The sequence below is a fragment of the Ipomoea triloba genome, chromosome 1, assembly GCF_003576645.1.
Source record: "Ipomoea triloba cultivar NCNSP0323 chromosome 1, ASM357664v1".
Classification (NCBI taxonomy): Eukaryota; Viridiplantae; Streptophyta; class Magnoliopsida; order Solanales; family Convolvulaceae; genus Ipomoea; species Ipomoea triloba.
In genome coordinates, this window is record NC_044916.1 from 10,452,029 (window position 1) to 10,469,889 (window position 17,861).

The following is a 17,861-nucleotide window of genomic DNA, read 5'->3' on the forward strand; positions in this document are numbered from 1 at the left end:
GAATTGGGTAGAATTGAATTGACTTTTCATAATTGTGGCCAAATTATGCAAGAGATATTTGGAATTGGTGTTCCACCTATGAGAATAGGGCTACACCATAGCCATACCTCCCATATTTGTTACTCACCTTTGAGAAAAGGGAGTTTGAAGGAAATAGGCACACAAAGTGTTTGTTAAATTGCCTCTTCTAGCCAGGTTGCCATGAGAATGGGACTTAGGATTAGTTGATAGTCCAATTGATCACGAGAGTGACGTTGGCACTTAAACCATTTCCCCAAGTTCATCATTTAGACTTACATAGCTTAATCTTTAGACACAAGTGATTTTATGCAAGGATGTTTGGTTCAAATCTCTATTTCATTTATTATCTTTTAATTTCCTTATTTGCTCTCGTTATTGATTTCTTGAACATGCAACAATCCAATCTCTTTAGGTTAGCTTTCAAACACTATATGAACCTATGCTTAACCCCTCATTACTTAAACTCCCATTAAGCCATTCCTTGAGAACGATACTCTTAATTTCCATCACCACTAAAATTACAACTTTCAGAAAGCAAAATAGAAATCTAAACTCAATTGAATGCAAGAATAGAAGATACAATGAAATCTAAAGAGTAAATGTTAAGAAGTTACCAAATCCAAAGCTTTCAAAACACAAATCTTCAATCTCCTTCAAGATGAATCTAAATCTCTACTCCTAGGTCTAGCTCTAATCTACTTTCTCTTTCTAAGAATTGGATCTAAAGTGTTAAGAACTCCCTCCAAATGGTTGAGAAGTCTTCTTAAATAGTAACCTCCATCCTCCACAACTTTCCCCAAATTCCCTTGCTAAATTTCGCACCCAGGACTTGTCCACGAGCTTGTCCACGCGTGGACGCGTGCGTGGACTAAAAATATGTCTTTGTTGTCTTCATCGATGTTGTAGCCCTTGAAGTTGTGGTTCCATAGCCACTTGAATCACCTCATTTGGACACTCCTAGTTCCAGTTATGCCCTACCGTACTGTCGCTGGAATGCCCTGAAATTTACAAGTTTTGGCTATTTTTCATAAGCGCAACCCAATTAGTTCTTGTGCCTAACTTAGATCAAAATAAGCATTTCTAACATGTTGTAGGCTCCAAGAACTACATTATTAGCACAATACTTCTCCTAATTACCCACAAAAGATAGCTATTTTTGGCACTTATCAGTATTTTATTATGTTTATTTGTAAAGATATGATGATGATGATGATAGTAGTAATAGTACTAATAACAATGGCCATTGTTGGGTCCATAGCTCAGTGGTAAAGCATTTGACTGCAGATCAAGAAGTCACTAGTTCAAACCTGGTTGGGTCCTATTTTATATTTATTAAACTTTTAATATAATTTTCTTTGATTAATGAGATAATTACAACAATATTTGTTGGGTTCATAGCTCAAAATTTTATTTATGACATAATAATGATAATAACAAATAATATACTGAGCTCGACTGCAACCCCTGCAAGTTGAGAAGTCATTGGTTCAATCTTAGTTGGGATTCATCTCAAAATAAAACATTTATTTTGTTTATTTAAGGAGTTATGAGATAATAATGATACTAATAATCATATTTGTTTATACATTATCATTTCAGAAAATGAATACTTTTGGGAGAAGAAAATGATGAATACCTTTGAGAGTTGAGAACTTATGCATTAATTTAATTAAATATTTAGATTCATAAGAAATATTATTATTATTTTTTTTTTGGTAAAATTCATAAGAAATATTATAATTTGTCATTTTAACTCGTAATATTTATCTTTTAATATGAATTATTTGATTGACATTTTAAAAAATATCACTAAGTAGATTCAATTCTATTTAAAAACAAAGACAAATTTGATGAAGTGCACTGTATGTAACATTTAATTCTTCTTCAGACCATTTACATGAATAAAGAAAGAATAAACAAACATACACGCAATTCAGTGGTTTCCATGTATATAAATAAGGAACATACATACATATGCAATGCTCATAACACCCAATTTTAATATTAATTTCCTCCATATATTCTTCAATACATAATGAGTTTGATAGATGTTGCTAGTGGAAGATTCCAAACGGATCGCATTGATCCAATTCTCTCTGTCAACTTTACTAAGTTTACTTTGATTCTTTGGATCATGCCATCTCTATGGAATTTTCCATAAGTGGCATACCCTAATACCATATTTTCATTTATGATATGATGATAGTATTTATTATTAGGACTCTATGTATTTGAGTCAGATTATGACTCCTATTTTAGGCTTCATATGATTCTTCTATTCTTGTCTCCCTATGATTCTCTCATTATATATATCCCTATAATATGTATTTTTGCATAATCTCATTCAATACAATTCATAAAGTTTTCATCATTCGCAATATGGGGCTTCTCAAATCCATGGTGTTATCACAAGGGAAAAAAACTCAGGAAGCAAGATGCTATTTGCACATTATGGTATTAATTCATGATGTATATCTGATCTTTTGGTTATGATTATGTAACTTGGTTGCATATGGCACTACATTAGTTCTGTCATGGTACTCAAATACTAATGGCTTTAATTTGTTTTGGAATATCCATTAGTGAATTGTAATTTTTATCAACGAATTGCCTTTAACCATTTGTATAGAAATGTTTAATAAAATTAATTTAGTGTTTAAGGTGAATAGGTAAATGGAAAAAAAAAAACTTAAATAATAATAATAATAATAATAATAATAATAATAATAATAATAATAATAAATAAATAAATAAATAAAGGTATATGGTGGCTGTGTGTAAACTCATCATATTTAATTCAAGTTTTCTACATCACTAGGAAAGAAGAAGAACTGTACTGGTTGTGACTTGTAACTCCTCTATATAGCAGTATATAGAGGAGACTTAAGACTCCTCAATTTTGCTCTCTCATCCCACGTGGGAACATTGGATCAGAAAGCAAATATGATACTCAAGCTCCTCTATATAGAAGAGCTTTGAGGCTCCTTAAACTTATTTTTCTAGGGGCTTGGTTAGTTGGTTGTGTCTTGCCGAAAATGAATAGTTAAAAAAATTAAATATTATGAAAGGGCATTTTGGAAAAATTAATATTTTCTCCAAAAGTTAATTCAAAATGTTGTTATTAACAATGTTTTGAATTTTAGCATTTTACTCTCAAAATGTTGTTCGAAACATTTGATTACCTAACTGTTATAATTTTATTTTATTTTATTTTACAATTGGGCCCTAAAAAATGGGGGGCCCTATGCAATGGCCCTAGGCAAACATGCCTAGGGCTGACGTGCAACGGAGATGCAATACTTGTGCATGGTCCAATTAGTTCTAGAACCATTTGAAGGCTTTCCTTTGTAAAACACAAGAGTTTTCTTCATTCCAATGAGTCGTTGCAGCACACCAGAAATGGTAATTTTCTTGTCTTTACCAATGGCTCTGCTAAACCGGTTCCCACGGTCGTTTTTCACCTCTCTAGTGTTGAAGAAGTTCCTCTCTCCATCTGAACCACATGAATATAATAAACACTAAAATTAAATATACATTTTTGGTTATATATAGTAGAAATGAATATCAGAAACCAACAAAGTGTGCTTGGCAAATCCCAAGGATCATATTTGCAAATATTGTCAATCTCAAGGATGACGAAAGCTACCAAAGGGAAGTTGAGAACTTTGGGGCTTATGTAATGCAAAACCAACTCTTCATTAGTGAGGTGGAAGCGAAATCCGGGTAGCAACAAGCTCAGATTATCAATAAGGCAGCATAGCATCCTTCCGGTGATGAAGAAGAAGACATCATATCAAACGAAATTTATGTGGCAATCTAGGTAAGCATTGATACCACTTTACCATTTGGGATATCAAGCAGGGGGTTGTGAAAACCCAATTGATGGTCTACGATGACCATATTGCTGGGGTGGGGTGAGGTGGGGGGGAGAGGAGTTGGGTTTTCGTTTCAGTTTTAGTTGACGTCTTGACGGGCCAGCTTGGATCTTCGATTTGAGAGACAAAGAACATCTACAATCATGCACGAGAGCCCACAACCAGACACCCGAGTGCTCATATTAGCTTGGAACAAGCAAGAATTAAGGTACATGGCGACAATATTTAAGTAACATAATTGTAATCTTGGATATATATATAAGGTCTCTTACAATGTCGACGGCTGAGTTTGGAAATGAGGAAGGACCAATTTATGTAAAAATTGATGAAATTACTCTTATGACCTCAAAGATGACAGGCTTTAGACGAGAAATTGACGGAAGGACAAGATCATGTAAAAATTGAATAGTTGAGGATTTAATCGAATTCAATCAATAGTCAAGGATCAATTTGTGAATTATGCTATAGTCGATGGACCATTTTGGATATTTACTCTATTTTTAATTTTTTCTCTTTAGGTACATAAATATCAGTAATTATTTAATAATTCAAAACATTATACTAATAAATAAAAACAACGCCAACCCACTAATAAGTAATTAAATAATAAATACCAATCACTGCAAAGTCAATATAATATAAGAATACAATATCTGAACTTCAAAATATTTTTAAGAGAAAGTTGTAGTTTTGGTCGACTTGGTCCCTAAATTATATGTATGATCGTCTTTAACCTTTAAATTATGCACGAAGTGACGATTTTAGTCGATCAAGGACTATTGCATAAGAAATATTATATTATTAACCAATTATATATATATATATATATATATATATATATATATATATATATATATATATATATATATATATATATATAAAGACATATGGTAGTTGTGTATAAACTCATCATATTTAATTCAAGTTTTCTACATTAGTTAGAAAGAAGAAGAGTTGGTTGTGACTTCTCTACATAGAGGCAATAGAGGAGACTCAGGGCTCCTCAATTTTGCTCTCTCATTCCATGTGGGAACATTGGATCATAAAGCAAATAGGATACTCAAGCTCCTCTATTAGAAGAGCTTTGAGGCTCCTTAAACTTACTATTCTAGGGGCTTTGTTGTGTCGTGCTGAAAATGAATAGTTAAAAATTTTAAATATTATATTGGGGCATTTTGGAAAAAAAATAATATTTTCTCCAAAAGTTAATTCAAAATGCTATTATAAACATGTTTTGAACTTTAGCATTTCACTCTCAAAATGTTGTACGTCGAAAACAATTGATTACCAAATTGTTATAATTTTTATTTTTACAATTGAGCCCCCAAAGTATTCGGTTCAGTTTGGGTTTTTACTAAATCGTTCAATTCGCTTAGATTTTTAACTTGCAAACCGTTTGGTTTACAAGAATCCCAAGATGTTCAATTTTCGGTATATTACTAGTTCGGTTCGATTCGATTCAGATAAATCGAATCGAATTGCCCACCCGTGACACTAAGTAGGGATCATGTGTTTTCCTTAAACAAGACAAATGATCTTAAGGCATTTATGGACACAAAGATAGCATGTGCGATTGCTATTCTCCAATCAAAACCTTAAAATTCCAAACTGAAGTTAATTAATAATACAGTCATCATCAACACAAAACAATCATCATCTAGGATGCAGCATGTAAACGCATACCATTCAGACATTAATTCATCCATCATATGCATCCACGCACACACTAATAAATCCAATACGTAAATCAAATCAAAATTTTGGGGAACATAAGGATGGACAAAATCAACCGTGAAACATACAAGAAATCACAGCTAGAATTTGAAATATAAATATAAATAAATAAATAAATAAATATATATATATATATATATATATATATATATATATATATATATATATATATATATATATATATATATATATATATATATATATATATATATATGAAGCATCAAGTTGGCATCTTTCATCTAACCATACCAAAACCCATGAATAATTATATTTATGTTTATTAAATAAAGTCAACAAGTCGAAGGTTATTAAAATTTGATATTGAATGAAAATTACTAAATTACCCTTCTCTATCCTTAAAAGGTTAAGGAATCACTTTGGCCTTAAAGATAAATATCCCATTTGAAAGAAGATAAAGGGAGTTGACTAGAGAGATAGGGGAAGGAAAAACCTTGAAGCTTTGATCTCTATCTTCTTCAAGCTTAGGTTCAAGTAATTGGAGTATTCTAGGGATTTTGACAAGGAGTATCTGGGTGAGCTAAATAGTTAAGATTTGGATGTTTTAGGTAAGTGGTTAACTGTTCTCTCCTTATTTTGCAAAACTCATAACTTATTTGGAATCTCTAGTACTTTGAATACCCATTTTAGGGTTAGTTTAAGTTAAAAAAAAAATATTTTACACTTTTCATATAATATGACTCAAGCTAGTTATGATGGTTAAAGTTTGATTTCACTATTATTCGATTTATGGGTATGATTTGTACTAAGGTATTTTTCTATAGAAGAGGATCAAGTAACTTATTAGACAATTATTAGTTAATGATGTCATATTTGTTTTGCCAAGTTATGAGTTATTTGGATTCCATATTACTTTTGGATATGGACTTTGTTATGTGGTGTTAAGGAAATGATTTTTCTACAATGGGCTATTTGATTATAAGAATTATTTGAAATGTTTGACCAAACTCATGAGGCTAACCTACGATTTGTCAATTTTTGTTCGGCTTGGAACGTTCCTAAATGCTCATTCCGAATCGTCGAGCTTGACTCATTCCAAATCGTCGAGTCTTTACTTTTGAATTATTTGTTGGAACGTTCCATCCGGCTCATTCTGAATCGTCGAGCCTGACTCATTCCGAATCGTCGAGTCTTTTTAGATCATTATACCGATAATGGCCTAGGCCACAAGGTATAATGGTGGGTGTAGGTTGCCAATGAGTCATGGGTTAAAGAATGATATGATTTGAACTTTTGAAAGTATTGTGTTATGAAGTAATGTTGATGCCCATGTAGCTAAAGCTAAAGTTTCTATTTTGGAGAACCTGTGTATAGTATGATGGAATTATATTATGACTTCGATACAGTTTGAAGATCGTGATTTGCACCTATTACAATTAATTACTCTAAAGCTTATTGTATTTTATTGAGGCTACTTGATCCAGGGTTGAGAAGAGTATCACTTACTGGGCATTAGCTCATTAATTTTATTTCCTCATGTTTCAGAGTAGTTAAGGAGTACAATTGTGAATAGCACGAGCACAAGTGATGGGGTCTTGAAGGTGACTTTTGAAACTAGGATACTTAATCCTAGTATTGGAGCTTGTCATGGATTTTTGCTTGTGTGGGATAATAGCTTTGATCCTTTGTATTTTTGGTAACCTATTATGCTTGGTGTTTTTTTTTTTTTTTGGTGCTTGTGATGTATTTTGGACATACTACTCTTAACTGTAAATATTTGATAGTGGTGAATTGATGAGTTTTGGGGAAGAACTAGTTCTTTATATGTTGACATTTTGGGTTGTGAAATTATGATGTATTCAAGTGTTGTTATGAAGGTTCTGAGAGGTATGTATGGTTAGGCTTCGTATTGTTACATGCTTTCATGTAATGGTACGGCCGGGTCATGTCCTAGAAGTGGAGCGTGACAAATAAAGGATTCATTGAAACATAAAAGAATTAAATGCATGTATACTCAAAAAATTTAAGATTATACATGAATAATTTTGCACGAATAATTTAGGACAAACTCTTTTTCAATTAGAAAAAGAATACTTAGTTGTGGATGAAGTCGTTAGCGTGAGCATGATGATAACGTGTTGTGATGAACTAGCACGTTAGTTCATATATATGATTGATTATCAAAGAATTGCATAGAAAAGTAATAGAAAGATAAAGAACAAAAAGTATGGAATGTTCAATAACTCATATTTTCCTTCTAAACAAGAGTATATATATATATATATATATATATATATATATATATATATATATATATATATATATATATATATATATATATATATATATATATATATATATATGTATGTATACATATATGTATACATGTATATATATGTACGTATGTATATGTATGTATGTATGGATATATATATATATATGTATGTATACATATATGTATACATGTATATATATGTACGTATGTATATGTATGTATGTATGGATATATATATATATATGTATGTATACATATATGTATACATGTATATATATGTACGTATGTATATGTATGTATGTATGGATATATATATATATATGTATGTATACATATATGTATACATGTATATATATGTACGTATGTATATGTATGTATGTATGGATATATATATATATATGTATGTATACATATATGTATACATGTATATATATGTACGTATGTATATGTATGTATGTATGGATATATATATATATATGTATGTATACATATATGTATACATGTATATATATGTACGTATGTATATGTATGTATGTATGGATATATATATATATATGTATGTATACATATATGTATACATGTATATATATGTACGTATGTATATGTATGTATGTATGGATATATATATATATATGTATGTATACATATATGTATACATGTATATATATGTACGTATGTATATGTATGTATGTATGGATATATATATATATATATATATATATATATATGTATGTATACATATATGTATACATGTATATATATGTATGTATGTATATGTATGTATGTATGTATGTATGGATATATATATATATATATATGTATGTATATATATACACACATACATACATACAAGGAAATTAAGAATGCCATAATGGTAATAATTACAAGCTGTTACAAATGTTACAATAATAATGTCATAATGATATATTTTATAATAGAACGCAAAATGTTAAAAATAAAAATTATTGTTTATAAAATGAATTAAATTTAAATATTTATATTACAAATGAAATAAATTAATTTCCATTCATTTGACACAAATTTTTGAAGTAAACAATTAGTGGAAGGAATCATTTTATCTACTAATAGTGGTCAAATTGGAATAGCGTGGGTCGATACGCACAACGCCTAGTATCCATCGTTTACGGCTAGGACTACTGGGGTATCTAATCCCATTCGAGTCATAATTCAATGATTCAGCTCCATTTACTTTTTCTTTGGTTGATTTCTCTCTTTCATATACTAGGGGATTTCACTTGGGAATTTCGACCAAAACACCAAAAGAAAGTAGATCAATTTTTTTTTCATTCGCAAAGAAGTTTTTTCATCGGAGTTCTTTCACAAAGACTTGCCAGAGTAAGGAAGAAGGGGTGATAATAAAGAATGATTTTCTTTTGAATTCGGTTACTTGATTGACCACAAATATTCATTTTTTTTATTTCAAAAATTTCTTATAATTTAATCGGCGTTTTGATACCACCAGGAACAAGAAAAACAAATGACAAGGAATCCAAAAAAGTGAAAAATTGAATTCGGAGAAAATATTCTCGAATCAAAAGTGGCCCTAGTTTACAGTCAGATGAATGAACCGGCGGGAGCCACTATAGCTGTTCGCAACCCACAAACCATTCCGACTAGGGGTCAGAATTCCTTCTAGAGATGCGAGAGCCAAAGCCTATGGGTTCGTTTCTGTAACTGGATAACCAGCACCGAAAACCGTCATAAATGTTGCTTACATATTTTTGTCTAAATGTCTTTTACAGTATTTTTCCTTTCTAGTTTTTTTTCACGGATATCTCTTGCATATGGGCGTTACTGTTCAAACCGCTCGATTCTCAACATTTTTCTCAAAGGAATCCTTTGTACGTACTATGATTTTGCCGAAATTGATATTTGTGTCCATTGAATCTTTAAATTTATGGAGCATGAACATTATATAACAATCTAAAAATTAAACTTCACTATTGTTAAAAATAACAAGACATCAAATAGATCAAATGTAGTTCATATTATATTATTAGTCGAAGCGATAAAAAAAATAAAAAATAATCACGGTACTATGCAATAGCAAGCAATTGGAGCACAAGGGGCCCCTGCCGTACATTTACCACCAGCAGCGAACCCATTGTCCAGACAAAATTGATTACATTCTTTGTATTTTGGATCAGAACAAGGCCCTTGGTATATCAATGATTCAGCCTGGGCTGCATGTCATAATAACCATAACCAAAATAATTATCATTAGTCCAATTTTTTTTTAAATAAACATAAAAAATATAACGGTTCAACCTACTTTGTATAAAATAGATTGAAATGCCTTTATATTTAAATATATTTCAATGATTTTGTTGATGGATGACTAAAAATGGTCATGCCACATTAATATTATAATCAAATGAGGATGTTCTAATAAAATTAATTAAAATTAGACTCACACATAAATCTAGGACCAAAATTAAAATTATCTCAATATAAACAAGTTTAGATAAAAGAGCATGAAAAATGATGTTTTACCGGGATGGGAGAGCAGTGAGAGCATGATGAAACCCACAAATACGCAAGAAATGGAAAGTTTTACAATCTTTGAATTCATATTTCCGTAGTAGCAATTGGACTACACCAAAAAGGCTATTTAGAGGCGGTTAATTTGTTATTTAGAGGCGGTTCAAAACCACCACTAAACTGTTTAGAGGCGGTTCTTCAACTGTGTCTAAATAGTGTGTCACGAAGGATTTAGAGGCGGTTTTAGACAAGTGTGGGAATTGTTGATCAGCACTGCATTTAGCGGCGGTTTTGTAACCGCCGCTAAATATAAGGTAGTTTACATTTACTTTAGCGGCGGTTTTCTAACCGCCACTAAATATAACTAATTAGTTTATTGCATTTATTTTAGTGGCGGTTATTAAGTGTCGCTAAATTTTATTTTTTTTTAATTTTAAAAATTTTAGTGACAGTTATTAAGTGTCGCTAAATACTTTTTAAAAAAATTTTAAAAATTTAGTGGCGGTTATTAAGTATCGCTAAATATTTTTCTTTTTTATTTAAAAAAATTTTAGTGGCGGTTACTAAGAGTCGCTAAATATTTTTTTTAAATTTATAATTACATTATTATATTTTTATAATTATCATTTAATTATACTTCTTCAAAAATCTTTGTATTAAAACATGTATTGCAATCACAAATAAACTTTATATACACATTTAATTGGAAAGAAAATAAATTGTAACATTCAATAGTATTCAATAATATATTAATATTTGAGCATAAAAGCAACAACAATTGATCAAAAAAATACTAAACACCAACAATGACAAACTCCATCAACATCAACATCAAGTGCGGGTTGAATCCAGCAACAGCAACAGCAAGTGATCCTTCATCGAATACCTACATTACAAGTCAACCAATTATACATCAAACCATCTTGAAACTCAATCCTCGACTCGGTCAAAGGGCTAATATGCATATTCATACTATTTTACGTTATGGCTTGTGAGCAATGCAGAATTCATGTGTTTTACATACAATCAGAATCAATGACCAACATCAACAAGTTCAGCAGTTAAAAGTATTGTAAAGAACAATATAGCAACCATTATGGCTAAAAGTTAACTAGTTAACCATGGGGTTGAGTGTATTCTAAAGGAACTACTCTGCATTTAAGTATACCCTCAATTAGCCATCAAACATTGACAATGAAGGGCAGATCCATATTGAAGTACAACTATCAACCTTAATCTATAGGGAAGAAATAAAACTTTTTTACTCAACTAGAAATAGCACAAAGTTAAAAACTTGAAAAAACCCACTTGCATAACAAAAGTACTTACTGGTTGAGATGTTTGGTTAACAGGGTAACAAATTGTTCAGGAACTTTACCAAAAGTTTTTTCCAAAACAGCAACAAGAGCCCCTCCCATGGCTTTTTGCATATCATTTTGAGCTTGCAATTGAGCCCTAGTTGCAGCTAACTCCTTCTCCAATTTGGACACATACTCTTTCATTTGATTATCATTGCATATATAACCTGTAAGTTTAAAGTTTAAACTATGAACAATACATACAATTAGGCACAAGCCAAAAGTAATTCAGGGCTATCCTTGGATATATATATATATATATATATATATATATATATGCACTGCAGGCTGCAGCATCCTCTATGTACATATAAATATTAGGCAAGTAGTAACTCAGACTGGGTAGAAAGCAACCAAGATAGGTACTGTACTTTGAAACAAGGGTAATAGGATCTGTATCTCTGGGTGGGACAATTCTTTTTCTCATGGAATTAAAGTCTCAAAAGCAAGGAGCTTCCTTTTCCTACCACCCCTCTCTCTTCTCTTGACTGGAATTGCTCATCTGACTCTTCAAGGTCTCCCTGAGGATGTGAAAGCAAGACAATGTTTTTAAATCAATCAATCATCTACCCTACTCATATTTTTTGCAATGAAATAAAGAAGTCAAGATAATTGGCACTTGGCAGCAGCATGTACTTTTCAATGTACTGTAAACATGGTGTCCAGACTTTTCATGGTTATCTCTGACATGCTTAAAGGAAAATTTCATGTCACACCCAGAGCTTAATTAAGAGAGAAGAAAAGAGACCAACACATGAGGTTTGAGAAGGGCATATGAAATCCAACAACATTCCATATGCACAATCAAATATCAATCAATAAATCTTTTAAATATGAGAACCTAGCTATGCATCTAACAGCTGCCCAAGGATGAAGATGATGAGCAAAACACTCTGGTCAGAAAGTCAGTATATAGTCTCATAGCCCCACATACAACATTGTAATTCTTTTCCTTTCAAATCATACTGCTAATAAAATTAATGTATGCAGATTAAAAAACTTGATTTAGATATTTCAAAATTGATCAGCTTATGAAAAATGCTGTGATTCTTCACAGAAGACTTCAACCAAAAAACAATTGTCAATTGTATGTCTATATCTCTCTTGCTTTGTCACAAACACTCATCAATAAATGATAGTTTAAAACAGAAATTGACAAAAGCTCATTGCTCCAGTTGCACCCATCATAATCCAAACTTTTTAGTGAATAAGATTAATTCAGACCTTGCCAACTTGGAACTATTGTTGTCTCTTTTACCTATAATTATTTGAAGACAAAGGAAATATGAACCAATCATGATCATATGGCATTATAAACATTACATTTAACCTTTTTTTTTTTTGTAAGACATCAATCCTTGTGACAGGTTATACAGATCATAATTTCTATACAAATAAATAGACAAATATCTAACTTTTAGGATTCAAAGAATTGGTGAATTAGTGAATTAGTGAATTACTTCTAGATCAAGTTTGCGGAGTGATTAGCATCTACGGCAAAATCAGATGAAGAAGAGAATTCCAAATATTAAAAAACAAATTCGCAATTCAAATATTAAAAATAATCCTCACAAATTTAAATTAATTTGGCAAATCTTTCATACAACATTTAGGGATTTATGGAATTAAATCACTTGAACCTGATGAGCTGTTGTTTCACGAATGAAGACGATTGACGGAGCTACGATTGCATTTGAGGAGGCGTGTAGCAGCAGCTCGAATGAAGTTTGCGGAGTGAGGCTGGGTTGAAGTCGTGAGCGGTGAGCGGTGAGCGGTGAGTGAGGGTTGAGGAAGACGGAGAATCTGAAGATGAGTGCGAGAGAAGAGGCGGAATCGCAATCTATGATATCTTGGAGAAGACGGAGAAAATGGAGGGCGTGGTAGGATTGTGGAGGGCGTGCTCAGTGAGGAAGACAGAATAACTACTTATTTACTATTATTATTTACTGATTTATTAGTGCTTTAATTATTTAGTGGCGGTTATAATGAACCGCCACATATAATTGTCGCTAACAATTAATTATTTTAGTTTACATATTAAATTAGAGATGGTTTATATAACCGCCTCAAAATAGTTATTTAGAGGCGGTTATATCTAACTGCCGCTAAGTATATGTCGCTAAAAACACAGTTTGTTGTAGTACAATTCTCTTCAGATGTATATCTGCTCTTGTTCTGATATACACTTTGATATGATGATGTCTATATTTATAGTGACTCTCGTGTGAAATTTTGATAATATTTTGTAAATTTTCCATAGAATTGAAATTGTATTACAGCATTAAAAAAATAAAAAAGCATATATTTCAATAAATGTAATTAATAATTTGTATCATTAATGGCTAACAATATAATTATGGTATTAAATTGATTATTACATAGTGTTCACACTAGAATATAGGGAACACCAGATTTTATTAATATATGAATGTAATAGAATAAGGTTACAATAGTGTGTAATTATATATATATATATATATATATATATATATATATATATATATATATATATATATATATATTCTTCCCCAAAAAAAATATTGGCTTATATAACATGATACAATTTTTAGTAATGAAAAATAAATAAATAAAAGCTCCAAATGTTCTTCCTTTTCAAAAAAAAAAAAATTAAGAAGTTGTAAATTACTTAGAAAAATTAAAATGAATAAAAGATAAATTAGAAAAAAGTAATATTGTTTAAATAAGAATAGTAATATACTACTATGCAATGTAATGACACCTTTGTTACTATTCTAAATGGGTGGTATGATCAAATGTTGGTGGTGGAGGCTTTGATATTTTGGTGACAAGATCAAATCTTGGTGGTGGGGCCGTAGGGGACTTTGATTTTTTGGTCACATGATCAAATCTTGGTGGTTGAGGCTTTGATTTTTTGGGCAAAAGTTATTTAGAAAGTGTAGAATAAATACTATGAATCATAGGTATTTAAAAAAATATCTAATTTTGGTAATCCTTGTTAATCGTGCCACAGATTTGAAATGGTATTACAAAGTTACAGAACACAAAAGATTATGTCGATAAAACTAATTACACCCCGCGTCATTCGTGGCTGCTAATTATGATGCTAAATTAATTATGTTTTATATGAAATAGAGATTAATTTAAATAGGTTAAAATGACACTTTTTTGTTAGAATAAGGGTCAAATAGATCATCACACTTCATACAATAAGCAATTAGGTAATTGAACTTAAAAAACCTACAACTAAATCCCTAAATTAACTAATTTCATGTAATTCTTCCCATTTGCAGGTTTCTAACAAGTCACCATAAATTTAAAATATTTTTAAAAAAAATTTAATAATTATTTTAAAAATATTTTTTTTTTAAAAAGAACAGGAATTCATCTCCTTGGCGGGAGACAAAGTCCTTTTTTTTTTAAATAATTATTTAATTTTTAAAAAATTTATAAATTTAGGGTTACCTGTTAGAAACCTGTAAATTGGAGGAATTGAATTAAATTGGTTAGTTTAGGAATTCAATTGTAATTTTTTTTAGATTCAGTAGTCTATTTGCATTATTGTGTGTAGTTCGATGGCCTATTTGACGCTTATTCCTTTTCTTTTTTTTTTTTTTGTTTATCTTCTCAATTATACAAAAGTCACTTTTTGTCTCATAAATTGTTTGCGAAGTAATTTCTTTTTAATGAATTCTATTAGGGTTGGGTTAAAATGTCAATTCAAAGGCAATTGAAGGACAAGGAAAAAAAAAAGTAACGTCACAAATAATTAAGGGACAGAAAGTGATGTAGGTATAATTGTCGGAAAAAGAAATTTCAATTACCTATAATTTATTGATGAAAATTTGTTTGAAAAACTTAAACAAACTTGGTGTTGACTTAGTTATCAAAACACGAGTTTGGTTCAATTTTAATTTCTGTAGTGACAAGATTACTAATTAATTTCACCCTAATGAAAATAAGAAGAAAACTCTCTCATTTACATATCACACTTTACTTTCATACTTAGCTTATCTATACTACTAATAAAAATGATTTGAAAAAGTATAAAACAAATATTATGAATCATGAGTATTTTAAAAAAAACCGTAAAAATTGAAATTTATAGTGCTTCACATATGCAATTTTGGTGATCCTTGTTAATCATGCCACAAATTTGAAATGGTATTACAACGTTACAGAAAACAAAAAGACATATTTGAAATAGTATTAAAACGTTACAAAAACAAAAGATTATGTCGATAAATATAATTATACCCCGCGTCATTCGCGGCTACTAATTATGCTATGATGCTAAATTAATTATGTTTTATCTGAATTAGAGATTAATTTAAATAGGTTAAACAACACTTTTTTGTTTCTCTTCTCAATTATACGCATAATCACTTTTTGTCCCATCAATTGTTTGTACAGTGAATTTTTTTTTAATGAATTCTATTAAGGTTGGGTTAAAAAGCCAATTCAAAGGCAATTGAAGGACAAAAAAAGTAACGTTGCAAATAATTAAGGGACAGAAAGTGATGCAGGTATAATTGAGGGACAAAGAAATTACATTTACCTATAATTTATTGATGAAAATTTGTTTGAAAGACGTAGACAAATTTGGTGCTGACTTAGTGATCAAAACACAAGTTTAGTTCAATTTTAATTTCTGTAGTAGCAAGATTACTACTTAATTTCCTCATAATGAAAAGGAGAAGAAAACTCTCCCATTTACATTATCATACTTTACTTTTATACTTAGCTAGTTAGCTTATTTGTACTTAACAATGTTTTTGCACCTCGAATTTTTTAGTGCTTGGTAAAATAACTTTCCCTTGCACAAAACTCTAAAATCTTTTTTCTTGACTTTATAGTTAAGATTTAAATCTAACCTTAGAACATAATTTTAAGAAATTAACTGATTTAGTCGACTACTAAAAAAAGTAAAAAGTTATTTTAAGTTACATAAGAATTTCAAAATCGATTATAAAGGTCCATTTGGAAACATGAAAAATGTTTACTAGAAAATTATTTGCGGAAAATGACTTATCTTCTGAAAAGTATTTTAATTTTCTAGTGTTTGGTAGAAGGTATAAAAACTATCATTTTCTGTTTAGCATAAAGTTAAGAAATTGTATTTTTTTTTTGGTTTTTTTTTTTTTGAAAATGAATTGATTATTTGTTATAATAATAATAGATTATTTGCTATAATAATAATAATAATAATAATAATAATAATAATAATAATCACAACGACAACGACAACGACAATAATCACCACCACCACCACAGTAACAACAACCAACAACAACAATAATAGCCAACTACTATATAGTGTGACAACACCTATGTTACCATTCTAAATGGGTCGTAAAAGGATCGACCTAATAAGTAGGAACAGATCCAAGGGGAGGCAATGGGGGCAATTACCCCACCTCACCCCTCTTCACCCTTGCCCCTTATTTATATGTATGCATATATATATATATATATATATATATATATATATATATATATATATATATATATATATATATATATATATATACACACACACACATACAGCAGTAATTTATATAAATAAATAAAATCTATATACAAATAATTAAATGTTTAGACAGCTTAGGCTATCCTTATCCCAGCAAGTGAACCCTTTCAAGATGATGTGAAAGTTAATGTGGATTTTTTTTCTTTTTTTTCTTTTTTTTTTTTCGTTTTATTTTCATAGCTTATGTGGCTTGCAAGCTTACTATAATAGCAAGTATGCAATTGACTTTTATTTACTTTTTTATTTTTTATTTGTTAATGTATTATTATATTTTATCATTGTTGCAGTAGGCGCTAGGTGCTAGTCGGGCAGTAGACTAGCGCCTAAGCGGTCTAGGCGGTGCCTAGGCGGTACTTAAGCGATGACCTATTAAAGGAAACAAATAATTCATGTGTGTGGGTGTATTATATATATATATATATATATATATATATATATATATATATATATATATATATATATAATACTAAAATTAATAAAGCTGACTAGCTCGAGTTAACTCGGCCAAATTCGGCCCAGTCGGTAGAGTTAGGCGCTAGGCGGATGCCTAAGGAGCAATTCACCTTGATATAGGAGTGCCTAGCGCCAGCCTAGGCGGGAATTTTTGCAACAGTGTATTTTATAATATA

At 30.3% G+C, this 17,861-nt stretch overlaps 1 protein-coding gene, 1 long non-coding RNA gene and 1 other non-coding gene across 3 annotated transcripts; 1 reads left to right on the forward strand and 2 right to left on the reverse strand.

The window, feature by feature from the left end:
- The first annotated feature begins 1,269 nt into the window (after positions 1–1,269).
- On the forward strand, positions 1,270–1,341 carry TRNAC-GCA. Its single transcript has one exon. It is a non-coding gene; the product is annotated as a tRNA-Cys (tRNA).
- Positions 1,342–3,290: 1,949 nt separating this feature from the next.
- On the reverse strand, positions 3,291–3,784 carry LOC116027479 (NAC domain-containing protein 83-like). The gene is made up of 2 exons (XM_031269184.1): positions 3,598–3,784; positions 3,291–3,514 (listed from the first exon to the last, which is right to left on the reverse strand). The coding sequence occupies exons 1-2, from the start codon at positions 3,782–3,784 to the stop codon at positions 3,291–3,293; spliced, it is 411 nt and encodes a 136-aa protein (XP_031125044.1).
- Positions 3,785–11,033: 7,249 nt separating this feature from the next.
- On the reverse strand, positions 11,034–13,630 carry LOC116017080. The gene is made up of 4 exons (XR_004097840.1): positions 13,364–13,630; positions 12,095–12,244; positions 11,695–11,890; positions 11,034–11,251 (listed from the first exon to the last, which is right to left on the reverse strand). It is a non-coding gene; the product is annotated as an uncharacterized LOC116017080 (long non-coding RNA).
- Between the last annotated feature and the right edge of the window lie 4,231 nt (positions 13,631–17,861).